Source organism: Pelmatolapia mariae, linkage group LG13, assembly GCF_036321145.2.
Source record: "Pelmatolapia mariae isolate MD_Pm_ZW linkage group LG13, Pm_UMD_F_2, whole genome shotgun sequence".
Taxonomy (NCBI): Eukaryota; Metazoa; Chordata; class Actinopteri; order Cichliformes; family Cichlidae; genus Pelmatolapia; species Pelmatolapia mariae.
The window spans coordinates 10,926,061-10,950,749 of NC_086238.1; the positions used below are offsets into that span (position 1 = coordinate 10,926,061).

At 39.3% G+C, this 24,689-nt stretch overlaps 2 protein-coding genes across 5 annotated transcripts; both read right to left on the reverse strand.

Annotated features, from left to right (window-relative positions):
* Positions 1-1,268: 1,268 nt before the first annotated feature.
* slf2 (SMC5-SMC6 complex localization factor 2) lies at positions 1,269-17,071 on the reverse strand. Of its 4 annotated transcripts, none has more exons than XM_063491366.1 (21): positions 16,939-17,071; positions 16,210-16,244; positions 15,172-15,701; positions 14,988-15,044; positions 13,655-13,700; positions 9,834-11,257; positions 9,629-9,711; positions 9,434-9,547; positions 9,163-9,330; positions 5,762-5,867; positions 5,594-5,681; positions 5,367-5,508; positions 5,146-5,233; positions 4,886-5,062; positions 4,434-4,528; positions 3,933-4,020; positions 3,620-3,742; positions 3,412-3,489; positions 3,230-3,316; positions 2,232-2,300; positions 1,269-2,117 (listed from the first exon to the last, which is right to left on the reverse strand). In XM_063491366.1, exons 1-21 carry the CDS (start codon positions 16,971-16,973, stop codon positions 1,548-1,550), a joined length of 4,203 nt encoding a protein of 1,400 aa, XP_063347436.1. In that variant the 5' UTR covers positions 16,974-17,071; the 3' UTR covers positions 1,269-1,547. The 4 variants fall into 4 exon arrangements, with proteins under 4 accessions (XP_063347436.1, XP_063347434.1, XP_063347435.1 ...); XM_063491364.1 differs by having other exon boundaries at positions 14,796-15,044; XM_063491365.1 differs by having other exon boundaries at positions 14,796-15,044; positions 15,172-15,648; positions 16,939-17,009.
* A 591-nt stretch (positions 17,072-17,662) lies between these two features.
* On the reverse strand, positions 17,663-23,868 carry LOC134639867 (phosphoglycerate mutase 1-like). The gene is made up of 4 exons (XM_063491368.1): positions 23,574-23,868; positions 22,630-22,904; positions 20,747-20,927; positions 17,663-18,942 (listed from the first exon to the last, which is right to left on the reverse strand). Exons 1-4 carry the CDS (start codon positions 23,710-23,712, stop codon positions 18,773-18,775), a joined length of 765 nt encoding a protein of 254 aa, XP_063347438.1. The 5' UTR covers positions 23,713-23,868; the 3' UTR covers positions 17,663-18,772.
* Positions 23,869-24,689: the final 821 nt, after the last annotated feature.

Sequence of the window (24,689 nt, forward strand, 5' to 3'; positions counted from 1 at the left end):
TGTCTTCAGAGTTTTACTGATGCATGTACCTAATCTAAAGCACACCTTAAAATTAACCCACTGATTTACACCTTTACACAAGTTCTATATTTGATTAGATTAATATTTGACCATGATAATTCTGACAAGAAAAGAAATTTGTGAATACTGCTTATATAAAATTAAACTAAAATGCTGTACAAAAGTCTTTTAATTTTATTTCACTGTGAAAATGGGATATACATGTAATTTATTTAAACATAGGCGAACATACATGGAACTACGTTACATAAGGTAAAAACAGTTTATACAAAAGCCAAGCGTGAAGGTCAGTATTTAGTACGACCACCTTTATTCTTCAGCACAGCCTGAACTCTCATAGGCAAGCTTTGTAGTAATTTCTTTGAGTAGTCCTCAAGAATAACTATCCGGGCTTCTTGAAGGACATTCAAAGCTTTTGTTTGGATGTTGACTGACTTTTGTTCCATTGTCTGTCAAAATGATCCAACACTGCTTCAATGTTAAGGTCCAGGCTCTGGGGAGGCCAATCTATGATCGTTCTTTTGTGTTTTTCCATCCAGCTGTGCTTTTACTGCACTGTTTGGGATTATTGTCATGCTGAAAAATGATGCAACTATGAATCTGATGCTTTGTGGATAGTATTGTATGGAGTTTCTGACTGTACCTTTCTGTGTTATTAATTAGACCAATTTTGACAAGACCATCTCTGATGAGAGCTCTGATGAGTAAATGGATCAACTGAGGGGCCAGATACATCTCTTGTTGAATGTTTTCCTATTTCTTAAGAACATGACTTTAAGATTTTGTTTACCTGGAGTACAGTTTCTTCCTAACATTTTTTTTTGTCCAACATTTGCCCAGATTTTTAAAGGACACAGTGCATACCATTTGGCATCACTTTGATGGTGCCAAATAGCACTCTTTTATGCCTGTGAAAATGTGTTAGCTTTGGCATTTTTCATGCTTCCAACTAAATAATTGTGAAAAAAGGATGTGTTTTTGTAATATGCTGCTGGTAACAAATGAAATCATTTCATTAATCTGTCGCTACATTAGCAAGTCATGGATATTTCCACAAATCCTCTCACTGTTACTTATCTGCATATTAGAAAGATTATCACTAACATAATAATACTGTAAACACTGGTGGGTGGACATTTTGTCTGGCACTGCTTATGGAGACAAGAAATAAATTTAACTTAAAGTTTATTTTCCATATTTGGCTACTTAACAATAAAACAACAATATGCACACATGCAGCAGTCAAAAAACAACAAAACAATGAATTTTTTAATATACCAATGCTCCATCTTTCCACAAACTTTCATAAAAATACATCAGCCTGGAAGCTTGTGCCTAATGTGCCAACAGACAAACAAAGCGACAAAAACATAACCTCACTGACTGAGGTAAATACACAGTTTGCCTTAAAATCACTGTGAAAGTCTCAAACCTTTTGGCATTAGGAAAAGAGGTCTGGTAAATAGTGCAAATTCAGCATAACATAAGGCAATGGCTGTTAAAGCCTTGAAAACTGATCATCTCTATCAGAATAAACCAGCTGTTGGTGCCGGGTGAGATCCTTTTCTTGCTTCAGTCTCAGTGTCCTCATCAACACGCTCTATGTTAGGAGCAGCCACTTGCTCATCCACTCCCTCAGACTCCAAGGGTGCTTGAGGATCCGTCTCAGGCACTACTTGGTTTAAATTGCCAGGTACCGTTTCTTTTTCCCCTTCTGTTTTGCTTATGTCACTTGGGATAACATCTTCCTCCATTAGCACCTCATCAATATTCATGTCTTCCTCCGTCTCTGCAGTGTTCATATCTTCTTGTTCACCAAATGTCATGCCTTCTTCTGCTGCAATAACATTTGTGTCTTTTTCTGTCTCACCAAGTTTCGTATCTTCTTCTGGCTCCACCCTGGCATCTTTTTCTTCCTCAGCAACCATGACAGCTTCATTCTGTTCAGTTATAGTTGTTTCTCCATCTTCCTCTTCATCCCCCTCTACTTCTTCTTCCACCACAGTCTCCTCTTCTGCAGTGTCATCTTCATCCTCCTGCTCCTCCTGGCTGTACCCCAAAGTATCCCCAGGCTGCCAATAATCATACAGTTTATCCTAGAGAAGGGAAAAGACCAGCATAGCCAATAAGATTATAAAATTATCTTTTAACAGACAAAGTAAACACATCCTGTAAAGAAATTATTTAAATAATGTGTGTGACTACTGTACATCGAGAGGCCTTGTCCTCTGAAGGAGCATCTGCCACTTGGTGTAGATCCTCGCCACCAGATCCTTCACCTGGAGAGAGAAGAGGAAGGCAAGAGCTCTCATACAGGTTTATGTAGCACACTGTAAATTTCATTTATCAGAACCTCTGAAAATAAACTTGCAATGATTTGTTGATATTTCTGATGATTCATATGAATATATTTAATATAAATATAAAGTAGTACAGATGTCTCTGGCATAGCGTTTCAGCAAGTTAAACGGGTTCCCAATCTGGAAATATATTACGACTGTCTATTAGGTCTAGCCTCATCTATACTGTTTGCTAATCTGTGAAATGCTATTAAGCAGTTTTGATATCTTGACTAACAGATCTGTGTACAGTGTTATCTATGAACTAAACTTGAAACATTTAATTTTGGAGAAAAAGGATGCCAATAGGAGGAAAGCGAAAACTGCTAATGCATTAACTGTGGGGCAAATTTTTGAAATTAGGAACTTAAATACAAGGGGGAAAAAGCATCAGATTTACTTGTGATCTCGGGTCTATCTAAAACAAGTTGAATCTGATGACAAAGATGCAAAAATGCTGGCAACCACCAGTGCTTCCCTTCAATGTCCTAGTAGACACACCTATTGTATCAATTTCCAAATCCGATGTCACCTTGTTCTCTGGTATCAATTTGAAGCTTCTATTTTGCCCCGTTTTTGAGTTATCGCATTTAAAAAGTTAAGTGTCTACCCACCTGCCCGCAATGTCGATTAAAATATCCCATCAGCCTTTTACAGCTGAGGGGCAATAACTGATATTCTGTCTGCTTGGTGTTACTGCTAACAAGCTACTGGCGAATGACTAGTCAAGTCATTATCATTCAAAATTGTTTTGAACTGCATAGGCCTGGACCAGCGGCTCCCATATTTGGTTAAAAGTATTGTAGATTTTATTTTCTGAGTTGCAAAAAAACACACACACAAACACACACTTGTTAAATCATGCTTACCTTGCTGCGATAAAGACATTTTTCACTCTCCCTGATGTCACATTTAACATGCGTTTCCAGCTCAGTTGACAAAAACAGCAGCTGCTTCTGAGGGACAGAAAAAAAAGGGAAGGGTTTAAACATTCAATCAAAATCAGGCCAATAACATCTAAAATCAGATAAGACTGGAAAAAAGAATTCACCTTTTGGTGAGCGGGAAAAAACTGAAAGTTGGACGCTTCATTTGCTAATGTCAGAAGGCTATAGCACAGGTAGTAGGACTGGAAGAAATGATAAAAGGATCTTGGGTCAGAAAAATCATGTTCAGAACGATGTCCAGGTGTTATTACAGATGTAAAACGAACTCAAGGTTGGAATACTTTGCAATTCAGACTGTAACAAAATGATCACCTGCTGGTCTAGTGTGCCCAGGTCTTCTTCTTTATCTTTCTGGTTCATGCCAGAGGTGCTCGTCATGTGTCGGAAAAGGGAGGAAGGTTGCATGCGGGGAAGGTATGGCCTCAGTTTAGAGAGCTAAATACCAAACAAAAACCAAACTTTATTAATTAAATGGATTTACATATTTAATGTGCATATAGGCTTCAAACTCCCCACAACCCTGAGGATGAATGGATTACTGTACATAATGTAAAATTACATGTGAGAAGTGTTTCAAGCGCTGGGTTTAAAGGAAACTGCAAAGGTTACAAGTTAACCCGATTACCTGAAATTCTCTTTCCACAGGTTTGTATTTGCAATTTCCATCCAACAACTTAGAAATCATGCACAGGCTTAGATGTCGGCGCAACTCTCTGTCCAAATGAAGCAAACATAAAAAGAACATTTTTCTTTTTAATGGTATGGTATTGTGAAAAAAAATTACAAAACGATGAAAGTATTTGTTTTCATACTATGTTTTCATACTGACTTTATTTCACTTTTACATGCCTTCATGCTATTCTGTAGCTCAGAGCATAGTAGGTTATAGTGCTGTATTATGGGACGGTAAATCTTATATCACAAGCAAAACAAGACATGCTGATACATGAAGTATCTAAGCCCTTTCATTTTCACTTCCATCAACTGCTGGCTGACAAATTTCTTAGATTCAGCTGTGTATATAAATGCATAAATAAATAAGAATCAGATAAATAAATAATCAGAAAATCAGCATATCTAGAAATTAAGTACATATGAGTAAAAAAAGAAGGATAAAAAGACTCACTTTCCACGAATGTTGTCAGGCAGGAGATGAACTAATAGGCACATGTTGTGGTGATCATCTGTCAAATCAGTAAGAGCCAGGCAGATTTTTGGTAGCTAAAGACATAAAGGAAGTAAATAAAGTTTTTTTAAGCCATACAAGCGAAGAAGCTGAGATAAATAATCTGGAGCCTGGTCGTTTAGTGCTTTGTATTTAATGCAAGAATTATGAAACAAATCCTAAAATCTGTTGGGAGTCAATGTAAAGAGTATAAAATGAGAACACTGAGCTAATTCTTAGAACGTGTTAATATTCTAAAGCAGATTAATTACATGTCTTCATAAGGAACAACCATACTATACACCACTTAGGGGATGATTAAACACAACAGCTACAAGAAAACTGTTTGCTTTAATATGCCAAACTGAAATGTGAGGAAATAAAGAGCCAGACAATGACATTCATGCACTGACCAGAGCGTCCCAATCCCTGATGTTGTTGACAATTTTACACAGCAGAGGCTCCAGTGCCACACTCGACTCGAGGATGAGCCGCGTTTCCAGGCCGATGTGACTCATTACAGTAAGGAGCAACAGCAACTCATTGTCGCTGTATGCACGTGGGCACAGACCCATGCAGTAAGACAGGTACTATAAACAAGATTAAAAAACAAAACAATGAGTGGTGGAGTTGTACTCAATCTGCTAAGCTCTCAAATGTCATCATATACTACCTTTAAAACATTACTGCAGTTGTGTTCAGGGAAAGTGGTCTCTTCCTTGTTGTGGGTGGGACTATCACTTTTGATGTAGACGTCCTCCCTGCAGAAACAGAGAAGAATTCAACTCCTTTAAATTAAAAAGTGACCAAACAAACAACTTTCAGCTCACGTGTTATAGTTTTATATAGAAGGTAACAAAAGGAATGAGCGAGTCATATGGTGATGACACTCACAGCAGATCTCCTTCTGTGAATGAAGGTTGTAGATTCTCAAAAGGGAAAAGTTTAACAAACGGCACTCCCATATTCATCAGGACCAGCGTCACATCAGATAAACTGGGAACCCACACTTTAAACTGCTGGTTTCCATATTTCACTGTGGAAGTATTCACACCAAGAACTTCAACACTATGTACATTTTAAAGACAAAATACCAAAAGCTTGGGAAGGACAGCACCGACCTATTTGATAAGCAGCAGTCAAGGCAATATCACAGAGGGCCTGTAGCAACTTCTCAGATATCATCCTCTCACTATGGACTGACATCATCTGATGAGATCGACAAAGAATTACTGCCCAAACTTAAACATTTGTACAGCAAACTCAGTGTGGGGATGTGTCAGACCTACCTTGAAAAGGAAACGGGTAACCTGAGCTGGACAGGGTGAGCTAGAGTCATAAGCTTCCTGAAACAATCCGATATTCACATGCAATCGCAGCTGAGCTGGGCTGGACCTGATGTAAAGCAGGAGAGTGTAAGTGGAGAGAAAGATCAAAGTTATTCCTTATTTAGGAAAACTGAGTGTGCAAACTTAAATACATCCCTGAGTGCAGTGTGTTGGATAGGACTAACTGTGCTAATTTACCTTTTTAGTAAGTGCCTTCAGGTCAAAATGTAGTTTTTCCTGACAGGACCTAACTTGTTGTTCATTACCCTGAGAGTAAAATGTCCTCAGCGAAGTTTATCGGAAGGCTCCATATTAGATTATGAAAAAGGTACATTGTGGCCTTAGGGTACGTACACAAAAAGCCTTTCCATCCTCCGTGTAAAGGTTGTCACTCCACTCTGTAGTACAGTGCACACTATTGACAAATCTAATCAACATCAAGCACAGAGTAAAGCTGCTGTAGAAAATATAACAAGCCAAGACCAATGTTCCAGGTCTTAATTTAAACTTGTGTATTTTTTTTATGCTATTGGTATACAAGACAGATTTCTTTTTTTATGTTATTGTCAAAACTTGTTATCAGATTTTTGGTGTTTATGCAGGAAAAGGATGTATTTGGTTTGGAGTTCCCCCAGACTAATGAGTCATTCATGCAAAGAATTTGGTGTTTGAAATTTAAAAAGCCAACACAGAGGCACTCAGAAGAACTTGACACCACAGCCAAAAATGGTCCTCTACCTGACCTTATTCAAGTTGCTAACTTAGTGCATACTTCAAAAATATCTCCCATGCTTCTGAAGATTCCTCATAGCTTTGTTTTTTGGGGGAACAAACAGCATGCACTAGAGTTATCCTACAGTCAAACCAGCTGATAATAAAAGCATCCGTGATGTCCATTGGAGGTCAACAGCAGTGTCTGAAAAATGTCAATAATGTATAAAACTAAAATTAGCACAGAGCCCAGTAATAGTCACACTGAAAGAATGCCCGTAGCTGCAGTGTTATTGGATGATTACTTCTTACAGAAAGCTGAACCATCAATAGGGATGCACCAATACAACTTTTTCTGAATTCCATAACCATATCATGGCTTTGGGTATCTGCAGATACAGTACTGATTCAATATTCAGTATTAAATTAATAAGCCATATTCCTCACTCTCAGGAAGAGACTGTGAACATATATTAATACTAATAATACTGATAATAATATTATAAATTATCAAAAGTAGCAAGATTAATAAGCGTACCTGAAACCCAAAAAACAACATCATACATAAAGAAAACACACTCTATAAGTCTCAGTAAATTACACACGAGCTCACTGCTAACTATATTTTATATAGTTCAACAGACAGACTGTAACACTCCAACCCAACAGTTACACACCGAAGAGTCTCTTCCTCAGCTACAATAAGTACACACAAGCTCTCAAAGGGCCATAAATGAGCTTTGAGTGATTCTCAAGGCTACACTTCACTCTCCAGCCAAGAAACAACGAGTCTCATAGAAGCTTCTTATTGATGAGAGCTCTCACTATCTGCTCTGTGTAGCTGTCCTATAATGACCAGTGGTTAGGCTTCCACATGTTCCCTAACCCTCCACATCATACCCTACCATAATCATTCCCACATGCCTACTCCTCCTACCATTCTTAACTTCAGTGTTGCTAACTTTGTGTGTTTTTGTTATTGTTTTTTGCAAACAGATCTGGTGACTTCTGGGACCCACTTAACAGTTTATTTTCAAGAGATTGTGAATCCTCTGTTCATGATACACTATACAGGACTCATAAAACCTCTTTTTAAGTAGAGGTAGATTTACATGGTTGCTGACATTAAATTTAAATTTAAAAAAAAAGAAGAAAGAAAAAAAATCAACCGGTCTACATGTGTTTTGTGGACTTGGAGAATGCATTCGACTGGGTCCCTCAGGATGTTCTGTCGGAGGTACTGCAGGAGTATCGGGTGTCTGACCAGTTTCTACGAGGCATTCAATCCTTAAATAACCATTTCAGGAGCTTGGTCCGCATAGCCGGCAACAAGTCGGACTCATTCTTGGTGGGTGTTGGATCGATTCTGTTTATAATTTTTATGGACAGAATTTCTAGGTGTAATCAAATGGCAGAAGGCTTCCACTTGGGTGGTCTCAAAACCCTGTCTCTGCTTTTCATAGATGACACGGTTCTTTTGGCTTCATCAGGTGGTGGCACTGGAGCGGTATGCAGCGGGAATGCAAGTCAGCACAATCAGGCCAATGTCCTCACCCCGAAAAGGGTGGAGGGCTCACTCCGGGACAGGGACGAGTTACTGCCCCAAGTGGAGGAGTTTAAGTATCTAGTTGGATTATTATAGTTGGATGAGCAGGAGTCACAAGTTTGACTCCCACCCGGTATCCAGTAAGGGCCCTGGCTAGACCCCCCATGCTAAAAAAAATCCAAGCCCTGGATTGGCGCGGCTATGTCTGCAGCCTGTCCGCAGCTCGGACACAAGAATTTCACTACATGTTGTACTCTGTATAATTGTGTATGTGACAAATAAAGGTTGTTTGGTTTGGTTTTTTGTTTGACCCGTGGCCCTTTGCCGAATGTCTCCCCCTCTCTTTTTCCCTCCGATTTCCTGTCGGTCTTCACTGCATCTATGCAATAAAGAAAAAAAAAAAGTATCTTGGGGTCTTTTTCACGAGTGAGGGGAGTAGGTGATCAGCAGACTGGTGCTGCAGCTTTGGATAGTGATGGAAAGAATGAGATCACGGATACAAGCAGCAGAAATGAGCTTTGTCTGAAGGGTGGCTAACCTCTCCCTTAGAGATAAGGTGAGGTGGTCAGCCATCTGAGAGGGCCTCAGAATACAGCTGCTACTCCTCCACGTCGAAAGGAGCTAGTTAAGGCAGTTTGGGCATCTGACAAGGATGCCTCCTGGGTGAGGTTTTCCGGGCATGTCCAACCAGGAGGAAGCCACGGGGCAGACCCAGGACATGCTGAAGGGATTATATCTCTTGGCTGGCTTGAGAATGCCTCTGTGTTCCCTTGGACAAGCTGGAGGAGGTGGCCAGGGAGAGGGAAGTCTGGGCTTCTCTGCTAAGTTTCTAGCTGAATTGGAAGGCCAGTTTACCCTTTAAAGCTGAGGCAACAAAAATGCCCTCAGAAGTTAATTCAATGTAATTTGTCCAATTAGTATTCAAGACAACTTTAAAGAAATTATAGATGAACAATTGTTGCTAATGCAGTATTTGGGCAAAAGTTCAAAAGATCATCAAAATATCATGCACTCCAAACAATAATTACTTACGTATATGTAATTTTCAGTACAAAAGTACAACAAATGTTGCCCTTTCATTTTTACACACAGAAATTCAGCTCACCACAGAAGAGTTTTTTGTGCTGTTCCCTGTGGATTGACCAGGCACTGCCTGAGCTGTAATGTATCCTGGTCAAAGATCTGGCCAAACTTCTCCAGGTTGAACACTTCTTCTCCTGGAGGGACTTCTTTGATTGCAGCAGACATCAATGAATACCGCTGCAAGAACTCCCTGGTAAACAAATTCGAGCAGTTCACAGTTTAGCTAACTACCGTGAAAACACGGTTCCCCAGAGACAAAATATAAAGTGTCAGCATGTCTTTGTGTGCCTTACTGTTGTTCAGAAGAAATGCCCTCCTCTCGGTTCTCCTCTGCTTCTTCATATTCAGCTATCTTCAACAGGTCCTCTTCACATGCAGTTAGCAGTTGTCTCTCAATCTCTTTTGATCTAGTGAAAAATGCAGAGAGTTTCATGAAGATGCTGTAGCTCTTAAAATGAAATGGCAGTGAAACTTTATGAACAACTCACTTTTTATTGTTATTTATTTCCTTCAGTATTTGGTCAAGATTGTTCTTGTAATTGCCTGACTTTGTTGTGGATTGAAATGGTTGCTGTGGAAAACAACATGTGATAGTTAACATCCAAATAAAGTTTTACTGTCCTTTAGCTCAGCAAGCTTATTTTCATACAGTAACAACTTTGCGTACAACAAAGACCAAGACATTTTACTTACATTTTTTGACTGAGAGCTCAGACGTCTAGGTGGACTAGGTTCTGAGTATGTTCCCTTCTCAGGTGTATCTGGAGGTTTAGTAGCACGCTCCATCATCTCCTCCAAGGAAAGTAGCTGCTCATCGTCACTGCTATGGGAGCTCTGGGTTAGATCCACATCTACTGCAAAACTCAGCCCCAAGTCCAGCTCCACATCTATGGGATCCTCTTCATTTATCTGCTTGTTATCACCTTTACTTTCCTGCCCCTTCAGTGGTAGAGACTGACAATAACTGGAGGTAGAAGTCTGTTCAGCAGCAGCACTGTCAGTCTCTACAGCACCTGTACTCATTTTTTTGCAGAGGAGAGATGGATTTTGGTCACCCTTAAGCTGCCTGTGTGAAGAAGGGATGGGGCTGTTTTTGCTGTCCTTATCTCGAGGAGAAGGTGTTATTAAGTTTTCCAGTTTTACCCGTGTTAACGTTACAGTTGGAAAACTGCCTAGTGGGTTAGGTAAAGTGGACGATGCTTCAAGAGGACCGGTTACTTTACAGTTTTGAGGTTTCTCACAAGAGGACTCAGTAATTGAGTTGCTGGAGCTTCCTGCAATGCTGGATGAACCTTTCTCTGTTGTTTTGCTTGTTTCCCCATCTATCTTGGGTTTTACAGTCTTATTTGAGGAGCTAACAATGTAAGTCACAGGATCAGGAGTGAAAAGATCATTGGCATCATAAGAAGCTACAGGTCTTCGTGAACGAGAAGCTTTATTCCGCTCTCCTGTCCGACCAGTCAAAAAACTCGAATTTGTTTTTGAGGTTGATTTGTGAGTGCTACTGCTGAGTTTTCTGTTTTCTCCTCCGGGATTACTTCTTTTCGGGGTCTTGACAGAGCTACTACTAGAAGAAAAACCAGAGTGGTGACTGCCTAACTCAGCAGGTGAAGAGCTAGTAGTGTCCTTCTGAGGAACATCAGAGTTGAACAAAGTGCTTGATTTATCCCTTTTATTTTTTTGCTCACTTGTCTTTTTCACACTTCCCTCATTTGGCTTTACATGTGATCTCATTTCCTTTAACTGTGGTACATGACTCTGAGAATAATTTATAAATGATTCCTTTGCACCTGTTGATGTTATTTTCTCTGTACATTCTTTATGCGATGATGACTTGCAGCATGACTGAGAAGGTCCGACAGTAGATGATAGCTCTGAGCATGCTAACTGTCCACATGCCTGTTCTGTAAGTAGATAGCCATCTGTGGTTTTGTGTTGGTTTGCTGACACTGAAGAATGCATCACTGACGGCTGAGGTGCAAGTGCAGTGGGAACAGTGGGTTTTGTTGTCTCCGTTTTGTTTGAGTTTGCCCCTTGAGGACATGGTTTCTTGGCATTCTCTGAACCATATTCATACTCGCTGTGCCTCTTGTGTGATGAGAAGTTCAAGTCCACTGCTGGAGAAAGGAAAAAAAAGACGATATTTTCTTTTGAACAATATTCAGGGTTCACTAATGTCTACAAAATGACCAGAATTTACGATAGTTTTAACTTTATTTTAAAAAGGTTTTACTACCCACATCAGATAAATATACCTCAATCTGTTCACAAAAGAATGATAGTCTGCAACTGCAGAAATTTACTGGCAGCTATTCAGATAATAAACTCATTTCTTTTAAAGGATAAGGTTATACATTTTATGATTCCAGGCTTTCAAATTTACAATTTTTTTAGAGTCACAAATGGCAGTCAGACAAAACCACATACGCAATGGACACTTTTCCCCCCTAAGTATTATATATATATATTTTTTTTTTTGAATATTTAAATCAACCAACAAATCAATCGTGAAAATATCTACTGCAGCTCTATATGTCACATGAAAATAAAGAAGAGTAGGTGATATTTTTTGTTTTTAGCATGAAGAAATTCCTAAAGGGACATCTGAAGCACAAATTATAGTGACAACAGATCAGGATTAGGGGATTTTTTTAAAGCCATACTTCTTAAACTTTGAATTCAGGTTTTCAATCCCTGCCACAGGTGTAAAAACTTAAGCACCAAGTCATGCAGTCTACCTTTACAAACATTTGTGAAGGAATGAGTCAACCTAAAGACCTCACTGAATTCAAGCATCTGTTGTAATGGGATGCCACCACTGCAACAAGTCAGGTGGGGATATTTCTTCCCTCCTAGATATTCTATGATTAACTGTAAGTAGGACTATTGCAAAGTATAGGCGTTTACAAACCAGAGCAATTCAACCACAAAGTGGCAGACCACATAAAGTTAGAGAGTGGGTGCTGAGGAAAATAAGGCATTATAGATGCAAACTGTCAGTAACTTCACAGTTTTACAACCTCATCTGACATGAACATCAGGACAAGTACTGTGTGTTCGGAGTGTCATAGTATGGCACAGGTTTTAATGACATGAAAGCATTATGTCATCAAACACACTGCCAACAATCAGAGTGATGTAAAGCATGCACCACTGGACCGTGAAACAGTGGAAATATGTTCTTTGGAATGACAAATCATATTTCTCTATCTGGCAGTTGACCAGTTGACCCATAGGACAACTTTGGATTTGGTGAATGCCAGGTGAAAATTACCTGCCTAACTGCTTTATGCCAAGTGTACATTTTAGAGGAGGGGGATAATACTTTAGGGGTTGTACAAATGATGATAATAATAATAACGTTGCTGCAGCATGCCAACCATACAGTCAGCCTAGTACAATTTGTTTTCATCACTTAAGACAGTGGTTCCCAAACTTTTTTTTGCTAGGCCACCCTTTGTTTTACAAGAAAAATGTTCGCGCCCCCACACGTAAACGGCGTTTCGAATCACCGAAAACTGAGATTTTTTTAAAACTCCTTTTTTGCGTTTATGTGTGGACGAGGAATACAGAGTTCGTCACGCAACATCAAAGGTATATGCCTTTTTTCACGTCACGCTGTGCGCCACGTTATTGTTTACATGAGATGAATTGCAGAATGGCAGATAGAGACAAAATACTGTTACTGTTAATCTGACCATCTTCAGTTTTTTAAACGCTTACATACACACACGCAGTTACTGTCCCTCCATTTAGAAAGGCAGAGGCGTCACGGTGTAATTATTTTACGTGTAGTTGTTTTTTTCCTGTGTAATAATATTCAACATTGCTATCAATACATTTTTCAAAAAAAAATGCCTCTTTGTGCAAAATGGGTTCAAAAACATAAACAGCTGTGGGATACCGTTTGTCCGTGATTTGAACCGAGGGACAAATCGTTGGCAGGATCAGCCTGATATTATTTGTATCCCACTGTAACTTTACTGTATAAAGAGCTAACATCTCCAAAATGTCAGGAGTAGTTAGTCATTATGAGAAGTGTTTGTGAACCAAAAATCAAGAATGTAGGATACTGTTTGTCCGTGATTTGAACAGCCCAGCGCGTGCTCCCCACGAAGGGAAAACCAATTCTGCAGGGGAGACCTACCTTGGCACTTGTGCAGGTGAAACCAAAGGGAAGATATGTTTCACCATATCTTCTAGTCTTTGGCTTAGAATGAAGTTGGTTTGGAAACATATTCAGCTATGCTTCATCTTCTGCTTTGCGTTTGTGAGGGTGCCCCGTGCTAGCAGTGTCCAAGCGTTTTGTTTTGTTTTTTCCCCCTTTTCATACCGCGCCCCCCCTGCAATGGCTCTGCGCCCCCCCTAGGGGGCGGGCCTGACTTAAGAGATTCCACATTACCTGCAGGTCAGTGATATTTTCAGTGTATTGAAGCTATAGGACTTAACAAGCAATACTGCCAAACAGATAACCTATCTGAAAGTTTAGAATTTACTTTAAATTACAATATTACCTGAAATTAACTTTTCACTTGAAGGTGTTTGCTCCTGTTGCTGGCTCTACAAAAAAAAGAAAAAATAGTTAGCGATCTACTTAAGTGATATTTGAACAGCAATAACATTGTGGCTATGCAATTTATCTTATAAAAAAACAAAACAAGTAACAACCACTTCAGAAATTATTTCTTTAAATAAACAGACTTAATAAATAGCTAGTAAATACACTTTAACTTATTTAAAGCTGTTTTCTGCATGCCCTCTGGTGCTAAACTTTTCTAGATCATACCCAATGAACTTGTACGAGAAAGAAACAAATAATCAAACCAGCTGAATCAGGAAAATAACTGTCTTTAACCTGCCAGTTCCATTTTATAAAGTCAATTTATAATAATAGCCAGTTTGTCCTACGTAAACTGAGTGCTCAGTTTTCTTTCCATGCTCTGCCACCCCTCGCCTAAACCAAATGTAATATTTATATACATAACATAAATATATAATATTTACAGTAATAAGAACCAAAGAGATGCAGACAATCTCCTGTTTTGTGCTACATGTGAGATTGGGTTACACCAGCCCATATCAAAAAAATCGAATCTCTTGACAATGTCCACAGTTCATGTGTGAAAACAGGTCGGGTTTTCAGCTAAAGACCTTCCAACTATTGCCAGTTTCATAAATTTGAATCATAGTTAGACTCAGCATTGATTTTGTTCACAAATATTTTAATAGCTGATTCAGGTTTAAAAATAGATATTATGGTAGTGTTGCAAACTCGAAAAGTGGCAACAAATTCTCACTGTTTGTAAGACAAAAGGTGCTCTTAAATTGCCTTACTTCTGTGTTAAATAACATACAGTAACATGTTAATAAGACATGTCTTCCTACTGGCAAATTAAAAACCATTTTCTATTTAGAAATGGCTAAATAGTAAGATGAAAAAAAATGGCAATTAAGTCTGTTTATAATGCTAAATCATTGATTTTAAAAAGTCATGTTGCCAAGGCTGGCTATGTCATCTTCTATCCTCAATCCAACCAAGTACTGAAAAGCTCTCAGCCTGACCAGCCTGGCATAAGACTGGACAAGTAGAAAGCATCCATCATGATTTCAAAACTCGAAATAAACTTTGTTTTATTAAAGATATAAAAACTTTACCTGGGAAGAGGCTACAGAGATATGCATGATGGATAAACGACTACTGTCGGATGAGTGGGGTTTTGGATGGAGATGGTAGCCCTGCGAGGGCCAATGGCTGATATTAGGATACCAGCCTTGTGAGTGTGAAGGGGATTGTGGGTGAACTTCATTGGGTGCTCTGTAGTTGAATGATGGGGTTGTAACACTCACAGATGGTCTGTGCAGCTGGACCGTAGGTATAGAATATCCCACATCACTGGACTGAGCCTAACAAAATGTTAAGAGCCACATCAACTCAGCATAACTAATCATAATCATATTTATCATAAAAACACTCGACCAGCACAAACTCTGAGTTTCACCTAAGACCATATGAAAAAAGATGAAACAATACCTTATCTGATTCTTGTCTTTGTGTTGTTACAGTTTTACTTTCTGAGCTGGATGAAGAAGCCTTGAATTCAGTCACTTGATCTCGGCCTATGTGGGAAGATGGTGATTGGTTGATAGCCACTGGAAGTAAAAATGTGTCAAAAGATCCTGGCTGATGGCCTCCTGGTATTGGGGGATTTGATGACATCCTAATGGTACCTGGATTGTTTGGCACAAGCCCTGGAGGTTGACCAAAGTGTTTTGGAAGACACAACCTTTCCTTTGGCATGAAATAAGGTCTTTCCACGGGGGAACCAAGATTAAGTGAATTGCTTGAATTAAATCCTGATGAATGGATTAGTCCTGGGGGATGAGGATTTTGCCAGTGTGGACCAATTCTGTCCCTGTAGCACACCTCAGGTGCCTGAATTGGCAACATTCTCCTTGGTGGTGGATTAGAAAGCCGGTTAGGGACCTGAGAAGGCTTCATTGGAGTCTCCTGGTGAAAAGATGTGTTGGATAGGGAGCGCTGCTCAACAACAAGGTCCTTTACTAAGGTACAGAAGAAATATGATGCATGCATTATGGTCTTTTGAAGAATCTGTTACATTACACCTTACCCATTTACTGTACTTACTAAGGATTATCCATCTGTTTTTTTTTAAATTACAGGTCTGAATTTGTTTTAAGAGAAAAGTAATGACTAGCTTACCCTCTTGTGTTTAGCTTTTACAAGAGTGCCAAAAAGATCTCCCTCTGCCAAACTTATTTTTCTCATTGTGTCTGATTCCTCTTAAAACCCAAAGCACTATCTGACGCTTTGGTTGGCTTAGTTGTTGATTTAACTGCTCATTGACAGTCCCACAGCATGAAACTGCACAATAAGTGAGACTATATAATAAAAGAAACAAACAAAAACTTACATCATAAACATTACAGTCGAGTGCTTTATTGCACAGTAAGTAAAAGCATACACACGAGAGGCAAAGTCTCACGGAGCAGGTTCAAGTACAAGGTTATTTTAATGAAAATTAACACTCGACCTGTCACTTCGACTCACCTTTACTTCTCGGTGAGAAGCAAGCTTCAAGTGGGCTGCAAAAAAGACAGAGAAATGGGAACTCAACATGTTTCTATTAACGTTTGAAGTTAGTCCGGTCACCAAGCCGACGACAATGACGCAACTTCAGTTTTTGTTTTTTTCTCCCCACACACAAAAAAATTAGAAAAAGAAGACGTCCAACAAAACACGAGTTAACCTTCCACAGCCAACAAAAGGGAGACACTTGCTAGAGAATTTCTGTTTGGCTAATGGCTACCAATAACGGCATGCTACGTGAGGTGACTACATGAGATCAAATAGTTTGACGCTTTGACATGTCGTGATGTTGTTTTGACATAAAAATGTCATATCGCCTCAAATTAACATCACCTAGCAGTGTCGCTTGAGAACCTCAGTCCCAAACAGACGTCAACAAACTGGCTAACCGTTAAATATTATTACCTGTCAATATGCTAGGAGCTAGAGAAAAAGAAAGCTAAGTATGACAGCGTTATTCATTAGCGTCAGTTCCTTGCGTCGTGTAGGACTCGCTTTAAGAAGAAACAAAGCCATCTGTTAACGTTTTATTTTAGAACCTACATAAACGTCTTTCTGTTGCTAGCTAACGAATAATAAAATGCATAATAAATACTAGCATGTCGTTTGAGGAAGTAATGTTTAGCTAGCTGGCTAACGCGCGTGCAAATTACCGGTACATTGCGCTTCAGAGTTAGCAGTTATTCATACCGAGTGTCTCCTTGGTTTTCTGTTGCTTTCCTCATTTTGAGGACTGGGAAGTCTGTTTGCAACTACATACGGCGGCAATAACACGTTACTGGTGAATCCCGGTGCTACAAACATCCTCTCCCGCTTGCAACCGCTTAGACAACACGAACTGCATCATGGGACTTGGAGTTCAAAAGTATTTCACTTTAAAAGAATTCTTTCTGTAGATGTTCAAACTATTTCCCCAAGTCTTTTCCCAGTGCTTCCGAAATAGAACTGAATCCATCTATTAGAACCCACCCTGTCATTTTTAATTTTTTTCGAGGTCATCATGACAAGTGGTTATTTCTGGAAAATGTCTTGCAGGTACAATATGCCCTTGGGACAAAAAATACTCTCTCCTTCATGAGTTTAGTCAAAACTGTGGTTTGACCACCACCAAGATTTCATGCTTCATTCATTTTACTTTTGGATATTTGTTACATTTACATACCAAACACATAATTAAACACATTTTAATATTAGACAAAGATAACCCAAGTAAATACAAAATGCAGATCTAAATTCAATTATTAAGGGGAAAAAGCCACCCAGACCTACCTGTCACTGTGTGAAAAAGTAATTTCCCCCGAAAACTAATAACTGCTTGTACCACTTCACACATTTTTAGCTGGTCTAAAATCAGCTGCAGGGTCAGCTGATGGAATAGGATAAGGAGAAAGAAACACATTAACAAGTGCAATGATAAATTTAGACCTTTTATCTTTATTCCTATAATTCATTTGTCACAATATCATTGTCTAAACAGTGGATTGATCACATGTATGGTGCAAAACACACAGCATAGCACCATTCAAAATGTCAACAAATAACACAGACAGCAACAACATAGAAGGAGACAGCATATATTTCAATCATAGACAAGCAAAATAAGAGAAAAGGACTGTTAGTCTTTCCTTATCATCCCATCCTGCTCTCAAGAGATTGTAAAATTACATCCCGTTATTAGTGGAAAGTATGAAATTAATGACCTAGAAAATAACTTCTGTACACTTTGGTGGTACTATTTATGTAAAAAAAATACAGTAAATCTATATTTTAAATTAATTTCTAATATCCTACAATATCCCAGTATCCTAGGTCACCCAGAGAAATAACAATGCCATCTAAACAGGTATAATTTCTTTACCGCTGCCAGTCTCTCACCAAAATAAAGTAGAAGTATTGTATGTGAGGCCAACAGAGACCTCATCTCTTCATGTAAATAGTATTGCTAACCTTGGAATTGCCTGCAGCATAAAATGGATACATGGATTTTAGTCTTTCCTCAACATGGAGGAAAGACTAAAATCTTTCCTCCTGGAGGAAAGACATGGAGGAAAGACTAAAATCTTTCCTTTTTACTATTTAAAGGCATTCAAATATCACAGCCATTTGCTTTAACGATGTCACAGCCAACGACTTGTTTCATGTAACAACAAAAACAAAGTGTTATAATTCTGTCATTAGTGCAAAAGGATATAAATTACATATTCTAGTTATTGTCTTTTTTGACGGCATTGCTAATTCTCTTTCAATACTTGCACTGTAAAGGCTATAATATAAGATTATAATGTAATATTTAGGCAAAAATATTTACAATCTCTTGAAAGTCATGCCCCCCATGGCTCTAATGTTTATCAGTCATTTACTGTCTACTGCTCCCCTGTACTGTACAAACAGACAGCAAACTACAGTATATTCATCACATATTACAACTTAAAATAAATCAGGATTTAGAGGAAACACTAATCTGAGGCCAGCTGTTAGGGACAACCTGTTCCATCGAACACAAAGGGAGCTTTCATGGTGTTTTTCACTTCTTGGCCTTTCCCTGAGCAGCAACAGCCTCCATGGCTTTGCGTACAGTCTCCTCGTCTCCAAGGAATTGCATTGGCTTTACTGGCTTCAAGTTTTTATCGAGCTCATAAAGGATAGGGATCCCTGTTGGCAGGTTCAGCTCCATGATGTCTTCATCTGACATTCCTACAAAAAGAACAGTCAAAATGTCATTTTGTACAGATATTCTGCAATTGCTGACAGAGTGATTGACTACAGGGTACTCCCCAATTCTCTGTATAACCATATCCTGTTTTGTTTTGTTTTTTTCCTCTAGCCTAGGCTTTTAGCTATAGCTATATTTCCTCATTAATGTCTGCTTATTTTATCTTTTGGTCCTTAGGAGCTTATAATAACCAACAAGTGGAACACCCAAAACTCATCATCAAAGGTACACGGGGAGGAAAGGAGCTAAAATGAAGTGCAGAGACAGTATAAATAACAGGGATGGTGTCTGTGCTGAAAATGTAAAGCTAATGCAGAAGTATCTTAACTTTAAAATGACTGTAACTGCATAACTGTTTATGCTAAAGACAAAATTCAAATGATTGTGGAAAGAAGAAAAGACGAGCTTTATGGGGATATTTGATTTGTGATGCCCCTGCCTACATTTCTGATCTTTTAGAACCCCACGCTCCCTCTCGCAGCCTGAGATCATCAAATCAAAGGCTGTTGGTAGTCCCACGAACTCGTTTTAAGACCAGAGGAGATAGATCTTTTAGAGCGGTGGCGCCCAGGTTGTGGAATGCTCTCCCTCCATCAATACGTTGCCTTGATTGTATTTATTCTTTTAAAAAGCAGCTTAAGACTCATTTATTTAGATTGGCTTTTAGTTAGATTTGTGCTGTATGTTTGATTATTAATGTATTTTATGTATTTCTGTTTTTATATTACTGTGAAGCACTTTGTGGTTTTTATCCTGTGAAAAGTGCTATATAAATAAATTGATTTGATTTATTTAATGTATTATGGTGTCATAATGGATTCACAAGGCTATGCTGTCTGAGCACAAACAAAAAAAAAAAAGAAAAACCAGCTACCTAGATTTCTCCATGTGAACTTCACATCACCTTTCCTCTCAAGCATTTGGGCTAGAGAGAAAACTCAACTGTTCCTAAGAAACATTTTGTATGAATCTTGGTCAATAAAGGGTTAAACGTGCATTCTTCTGAAGGGGGGGGCGGTGGCCCCCATGCTTACAAAAAGACTTATGTTTATGGGAAAACAGCCCCTGGCTTCTTTGCTCTGTAACCTCAGTAAACACTTTCTTGATGTGTTTCTGGGCTCAGTCGCTAGTTTCAATCAAATACATAAACATAACATATAAAGTCCATTTGTAAATTATGGTCATTATTAGAGTAGGAACGTAAAAGACACTCAGGCTTCTCAAACAGAAGTTACTAGCCAGTGAGTGTGACTTTTCACACTTCGATCCTCAGATGGCAACATTGAAAATGCTCAGCTCAAGCCTTTATAACAGGATCTTCACAGAACAATGACAATGGAAAACATCACAGTGGCTGTTTTATATCGTACATGATGGGTGTTCCAGACAGAGAGTGAGTAGAGGTGATTAAGCAATGAACAGTATGAAAAAATAATGTGTTTTTTGAACATTAAAGCATGAATATATATCTATATATGTATATATGTATATATATATATATATATTCGTGAACCTACCAAGTCAAATTCTGAATTTTAAAACATTTCCACGTGACTCATACTTTTGCATCAGATCTATGCTGTAACTTACACCATAACCAGAACCCCATTTTAACCCTGCGCTGCAACCTTCTACGTGACCTCCTGAGAAATGTAACTACATGCATACTACGACGTGAATTGCTTGAAAGGTTGTGGTGTAGGGATAAAAGGAGTTTCTGGTTACATCATCAGTTAGGATGTAGATTTCTTGCAGAAGTCTAAGTGAAGCTTTAGTGTTACTCACCCTCCAAGTGCTTGACAATCCCTCTCAGACTGTTTCCATGGGCGGCGATCAGCACCCGCTTTCCCTGCTTGATCTGAGGGGCGATCTCCTCGTTCCAGAAGGGCAGCGCCCGTGCAATGGTGTCCTTAAGGCTCTCACAGGAAGGAAGCTGGTCGTCAGTCAGGTCTGCATAACGACGATCCTGCAAACATGACAACTTCATTGTGCAAACTAAATAACAGAACAAAAAAACTGAGATAGCATCTTAAGCTTTATTTTACCCCCCACCCAAAAAACCAAAAAAACCCACATGATTTTTTATATTACAATAGTTGGGTTGCGGTCACGTGGTTCTGATGACGTGCGGAGGCAGCGCGATTTTTGAGTGGAGGGCGGAAGTAAACATGGAGGACACTGTGGAGAGTCAGGAGAGCAGCTATTGTGCAACTTTAGACCCCGTTTCTCGGGAGAGATATAAACAGATAGTTAAAAAATATATCGGACGTGATCCGTATTCTTTGAAAATGTCCGAATACACCACAGAAGTAAAGGATTTGCCTACTATCGAGGCTGTGGATATCACCAACTACTTGGTCCTCCAGACTTCTTACTACACTAGGCAGCAAATGAAAGCTTTCAAGAGTCTGGAGGCGTACAATTTTTTTGTCAGCGGGTGGGTCCACAACCTTGGAACAAAACGTCTCCGTGATGGATACAGTTTGGTGTTTGCAAGGGTGAGTGTTTGTTCTTATATTGCTTTATCTTAAACACGCTAACAGTTAGCGGTAGCGGCTTTAACGTCAACAAACATGCCACATCCTTAGGACTTCGTTAGAGTGACAGTTGTTTGTTTCAAGGTAAACCATTCCCAGAGGTCTAACGAGACACCTCTGAAGACTTGGGTAATTGCCGATTCCGATCTGGGTTTTCGTTCGTAGCCGAGATTGACCGTCGGAGCCCAGTCCTCCGACTCTTCGTCATCCAAAGCACTTGGGCAGCCTATAGTCCCAATCAAGTCAATATTAGACTACTAACTTAAAAGCACTAAGTAAACGAGAATTTAACGACAACCTAATGCTAATAAGTTCGTTTGCAAACATAACATTACCTCTGACGAAGTGGTCGCTGCAGACACGGGCATTGGCAGACTCTGCTCCTCCCGACTGTAAACGTAAATTTAAAATCCATTTTTTCCTACGTTTTTCGGTTAGAATTTTCCATTTTTCTCCTCTTCGTTGGGCTATTTTTGGTACCCTAAAATACCGTTTATCGGTTTCTCTGGTCGACCTACTGGAGCATCCGTAAACACAACAGGACATAGGCATTTTGCGTACTGTCTGTCTGTGATTTTGCGCTTATCTTTTTCACTTCCGACCGCCAGTCAAATTTCGCGCTTTACGTCGACGTCACGTCTACGTCAAATGAAACCTAGCTATTCAAAAATAGAAAGGAAGACATGAGAAATTTGTTTCTACCTTGGCTTGAACTTTGAACCTGAACGCAGAAGAACTCTTTCAGTCATACATTAACTCACACTGAACTTAGTATTAAGCAATAGCAAGGTTCCTACTGGCAAATAGTAATCTACTACGTCTCTGTGGTGGCCATGCTTGATTTTTGCACTGTTGTGGTATTTAAGCTAAGTATGCTGGAGACAAAAAGATTGAGACACATGACATTAAATCCACTATTTTCTCTCTAAACACTCGTGCCATTTCTGCTGATTTCTCTTATACAGCTGGTTAGGCCTGAATTCAGAGATATGTTTAAGTCGTGGCTCATTTTTGTTAAGTTTGTTTGGAGATACTTGATTAAGAAAGTCAATATGTACAAAACCATTGTTTCTCTCGGACGTCAGCAAAGTTCATTGATTGTGTTCATGCAGTGCCAATATGATATCTTACCTTGCTGATGATAGTGTAGTAGTCGTGGTCTGGACCCATGTGAGGAGGTGGGATATCAAATGAGCGCCTCCAGATCTTCACCTGAGCCTCTCCGTGCTTGGCAGCAGTCTCTGCCTTATTTAGCCCCGTCAGGCCTCCGTAGTGACGCTCGTTGAGCCGCCATGTCCGATGAACAGGCACCCACATCTGGTCAATGCTGTCCAAAACCAGCCACAGTGTCCTGATGGCCCGCTTCAGCACGGAGGTGTAGCAAATGTCAAACTCAAAGCTAGCATCTGTGAGATTCATAGAGTGGGAGAAACTGGAGGGGTTTTTTTGTCTGGTAAAATATATATTTCTACAGGAATACTTGCATAGTTGTGTAGTTATTACATTTCTTCACTCTGTTGTCTAAGAATAACACCTGGAATAATGCCAATGATGGTATAGAGAGAGATAAGAAGCCTGTATCGCAGGCCTTGCAGAAATTACATTTAGGATTGCTCAGAGCTCAAGGTGATGTCTTCAATATGCTTCTGCAGTCAAAAATTCTCAACCTCATAGTAAAAGGTATGGTGCATATAACAATGAAAAGCATCTAATTATAACACAATGATAGCTGTTTGGTATGACTGCACGGAAAAATGACTTGGGGCTCAGAAGTCTAGCTATTATTGAGCTGTATAAAAATGAGGTCTTCTGATTGAAGCTGGGTGACAGAGCCAGTTGCATGAACATGTAACTAAATACATTACTTTGCAGGTTTATTTTCTCTTTGCTCTACAGGCCTTTATTATTTCTGTTGCAACGCAGCCACATAAAAGCATCGCCTCAGCACGTCTGCACACGGTCAGGGGGCGGTATATGACCCGGTGCGCTCAGAGTATGCGGTTATGCAATTGCTACTTGCCGAGAGCGTGATACCACACGGAATGAAGGAAGACTTCACATCGGTTCGTCCTCACCTTTTAGGGCCTGTCCTCCTCTCTTCGCCTCCTTTTCACCTGTTTCGCTCAGATCTGCATCAAACCACCCACAGAAGCGATTCTCCTGGTTCCAGTTGCTCTCTCCGTGACGAATCAGCACTAATTTGTAGGCTGCCATGACTGACAGATATGTCTCAGCCGATTACTTCAGTCAATGAAAACTAGTTACAGTATTTTTTTTTGAAGGATGCTGAGGATGCTGAATCTATACCCCCCAACTCCAGAGACATAGACGACTCCACTTGCTGCTGTCAAACCGTTTTATCTCTTGGATTGGCTACTCCCCCACTTCCTGGTTTTCAGAACCAATGAGGCTCAGCAGAATGACGTTTATCAACCAATGGGCGAGGTGGGAGTGAACGGTGGAGAATCTCTGACCTTCATGTTGTACATTGTACTCTATTGATTTTCTTTAGGCTTTCTTTTCAACAGTATCTATCTATCTATCTATCTATCTATCTATCTATCTATCTATCTATCTATCTATCTATCTATCTATCTATCTATCTATCTATATTTATATTATATTTTTATGGGTATAGTGTAAGAAAGCAGCATGTAAGAAAGGTAAAGAAGTTAATTCTTTAATGGGCATTTGCATTTGTAATAATCCAGTTGCGTCTCTATTTTACCTGTTTGTGCTTTGCCTATAAAACATTTAACTGCTGCTACTGCTTACTGAAATGGCTATTACACATTTAAAATCTTTTGCTATCAATACCCGTTTCATATTTTAATTTTTCCTTGGACTCTATTAGAAGTATTGCATAATTTGTTGAGCTGTCTTCTCATTGGTTGCATTTCACAAACAGAAAGTTTGAACAGCAGTTGGACAGAGATGCTATGCTACTGAGTGCCTGGCAACCAAATTAGTAACAGCCCCCCTTATTTTCCAGCAGAGATTACAGAGATTATTTGTATATATGGTGATTTTATTATTTGTTCATCTGTAATATGAACACCCACTTCAATAATTGGTATAATTTTTCATGATAGGAAATAAAGAAAAGCTTAACAGTTCCCTTTAAAGTGTGGGAAAATGACCAGGATCACCCCTGTGACACTGAAATGTAGCAGTCATGTATTTATAAAGAG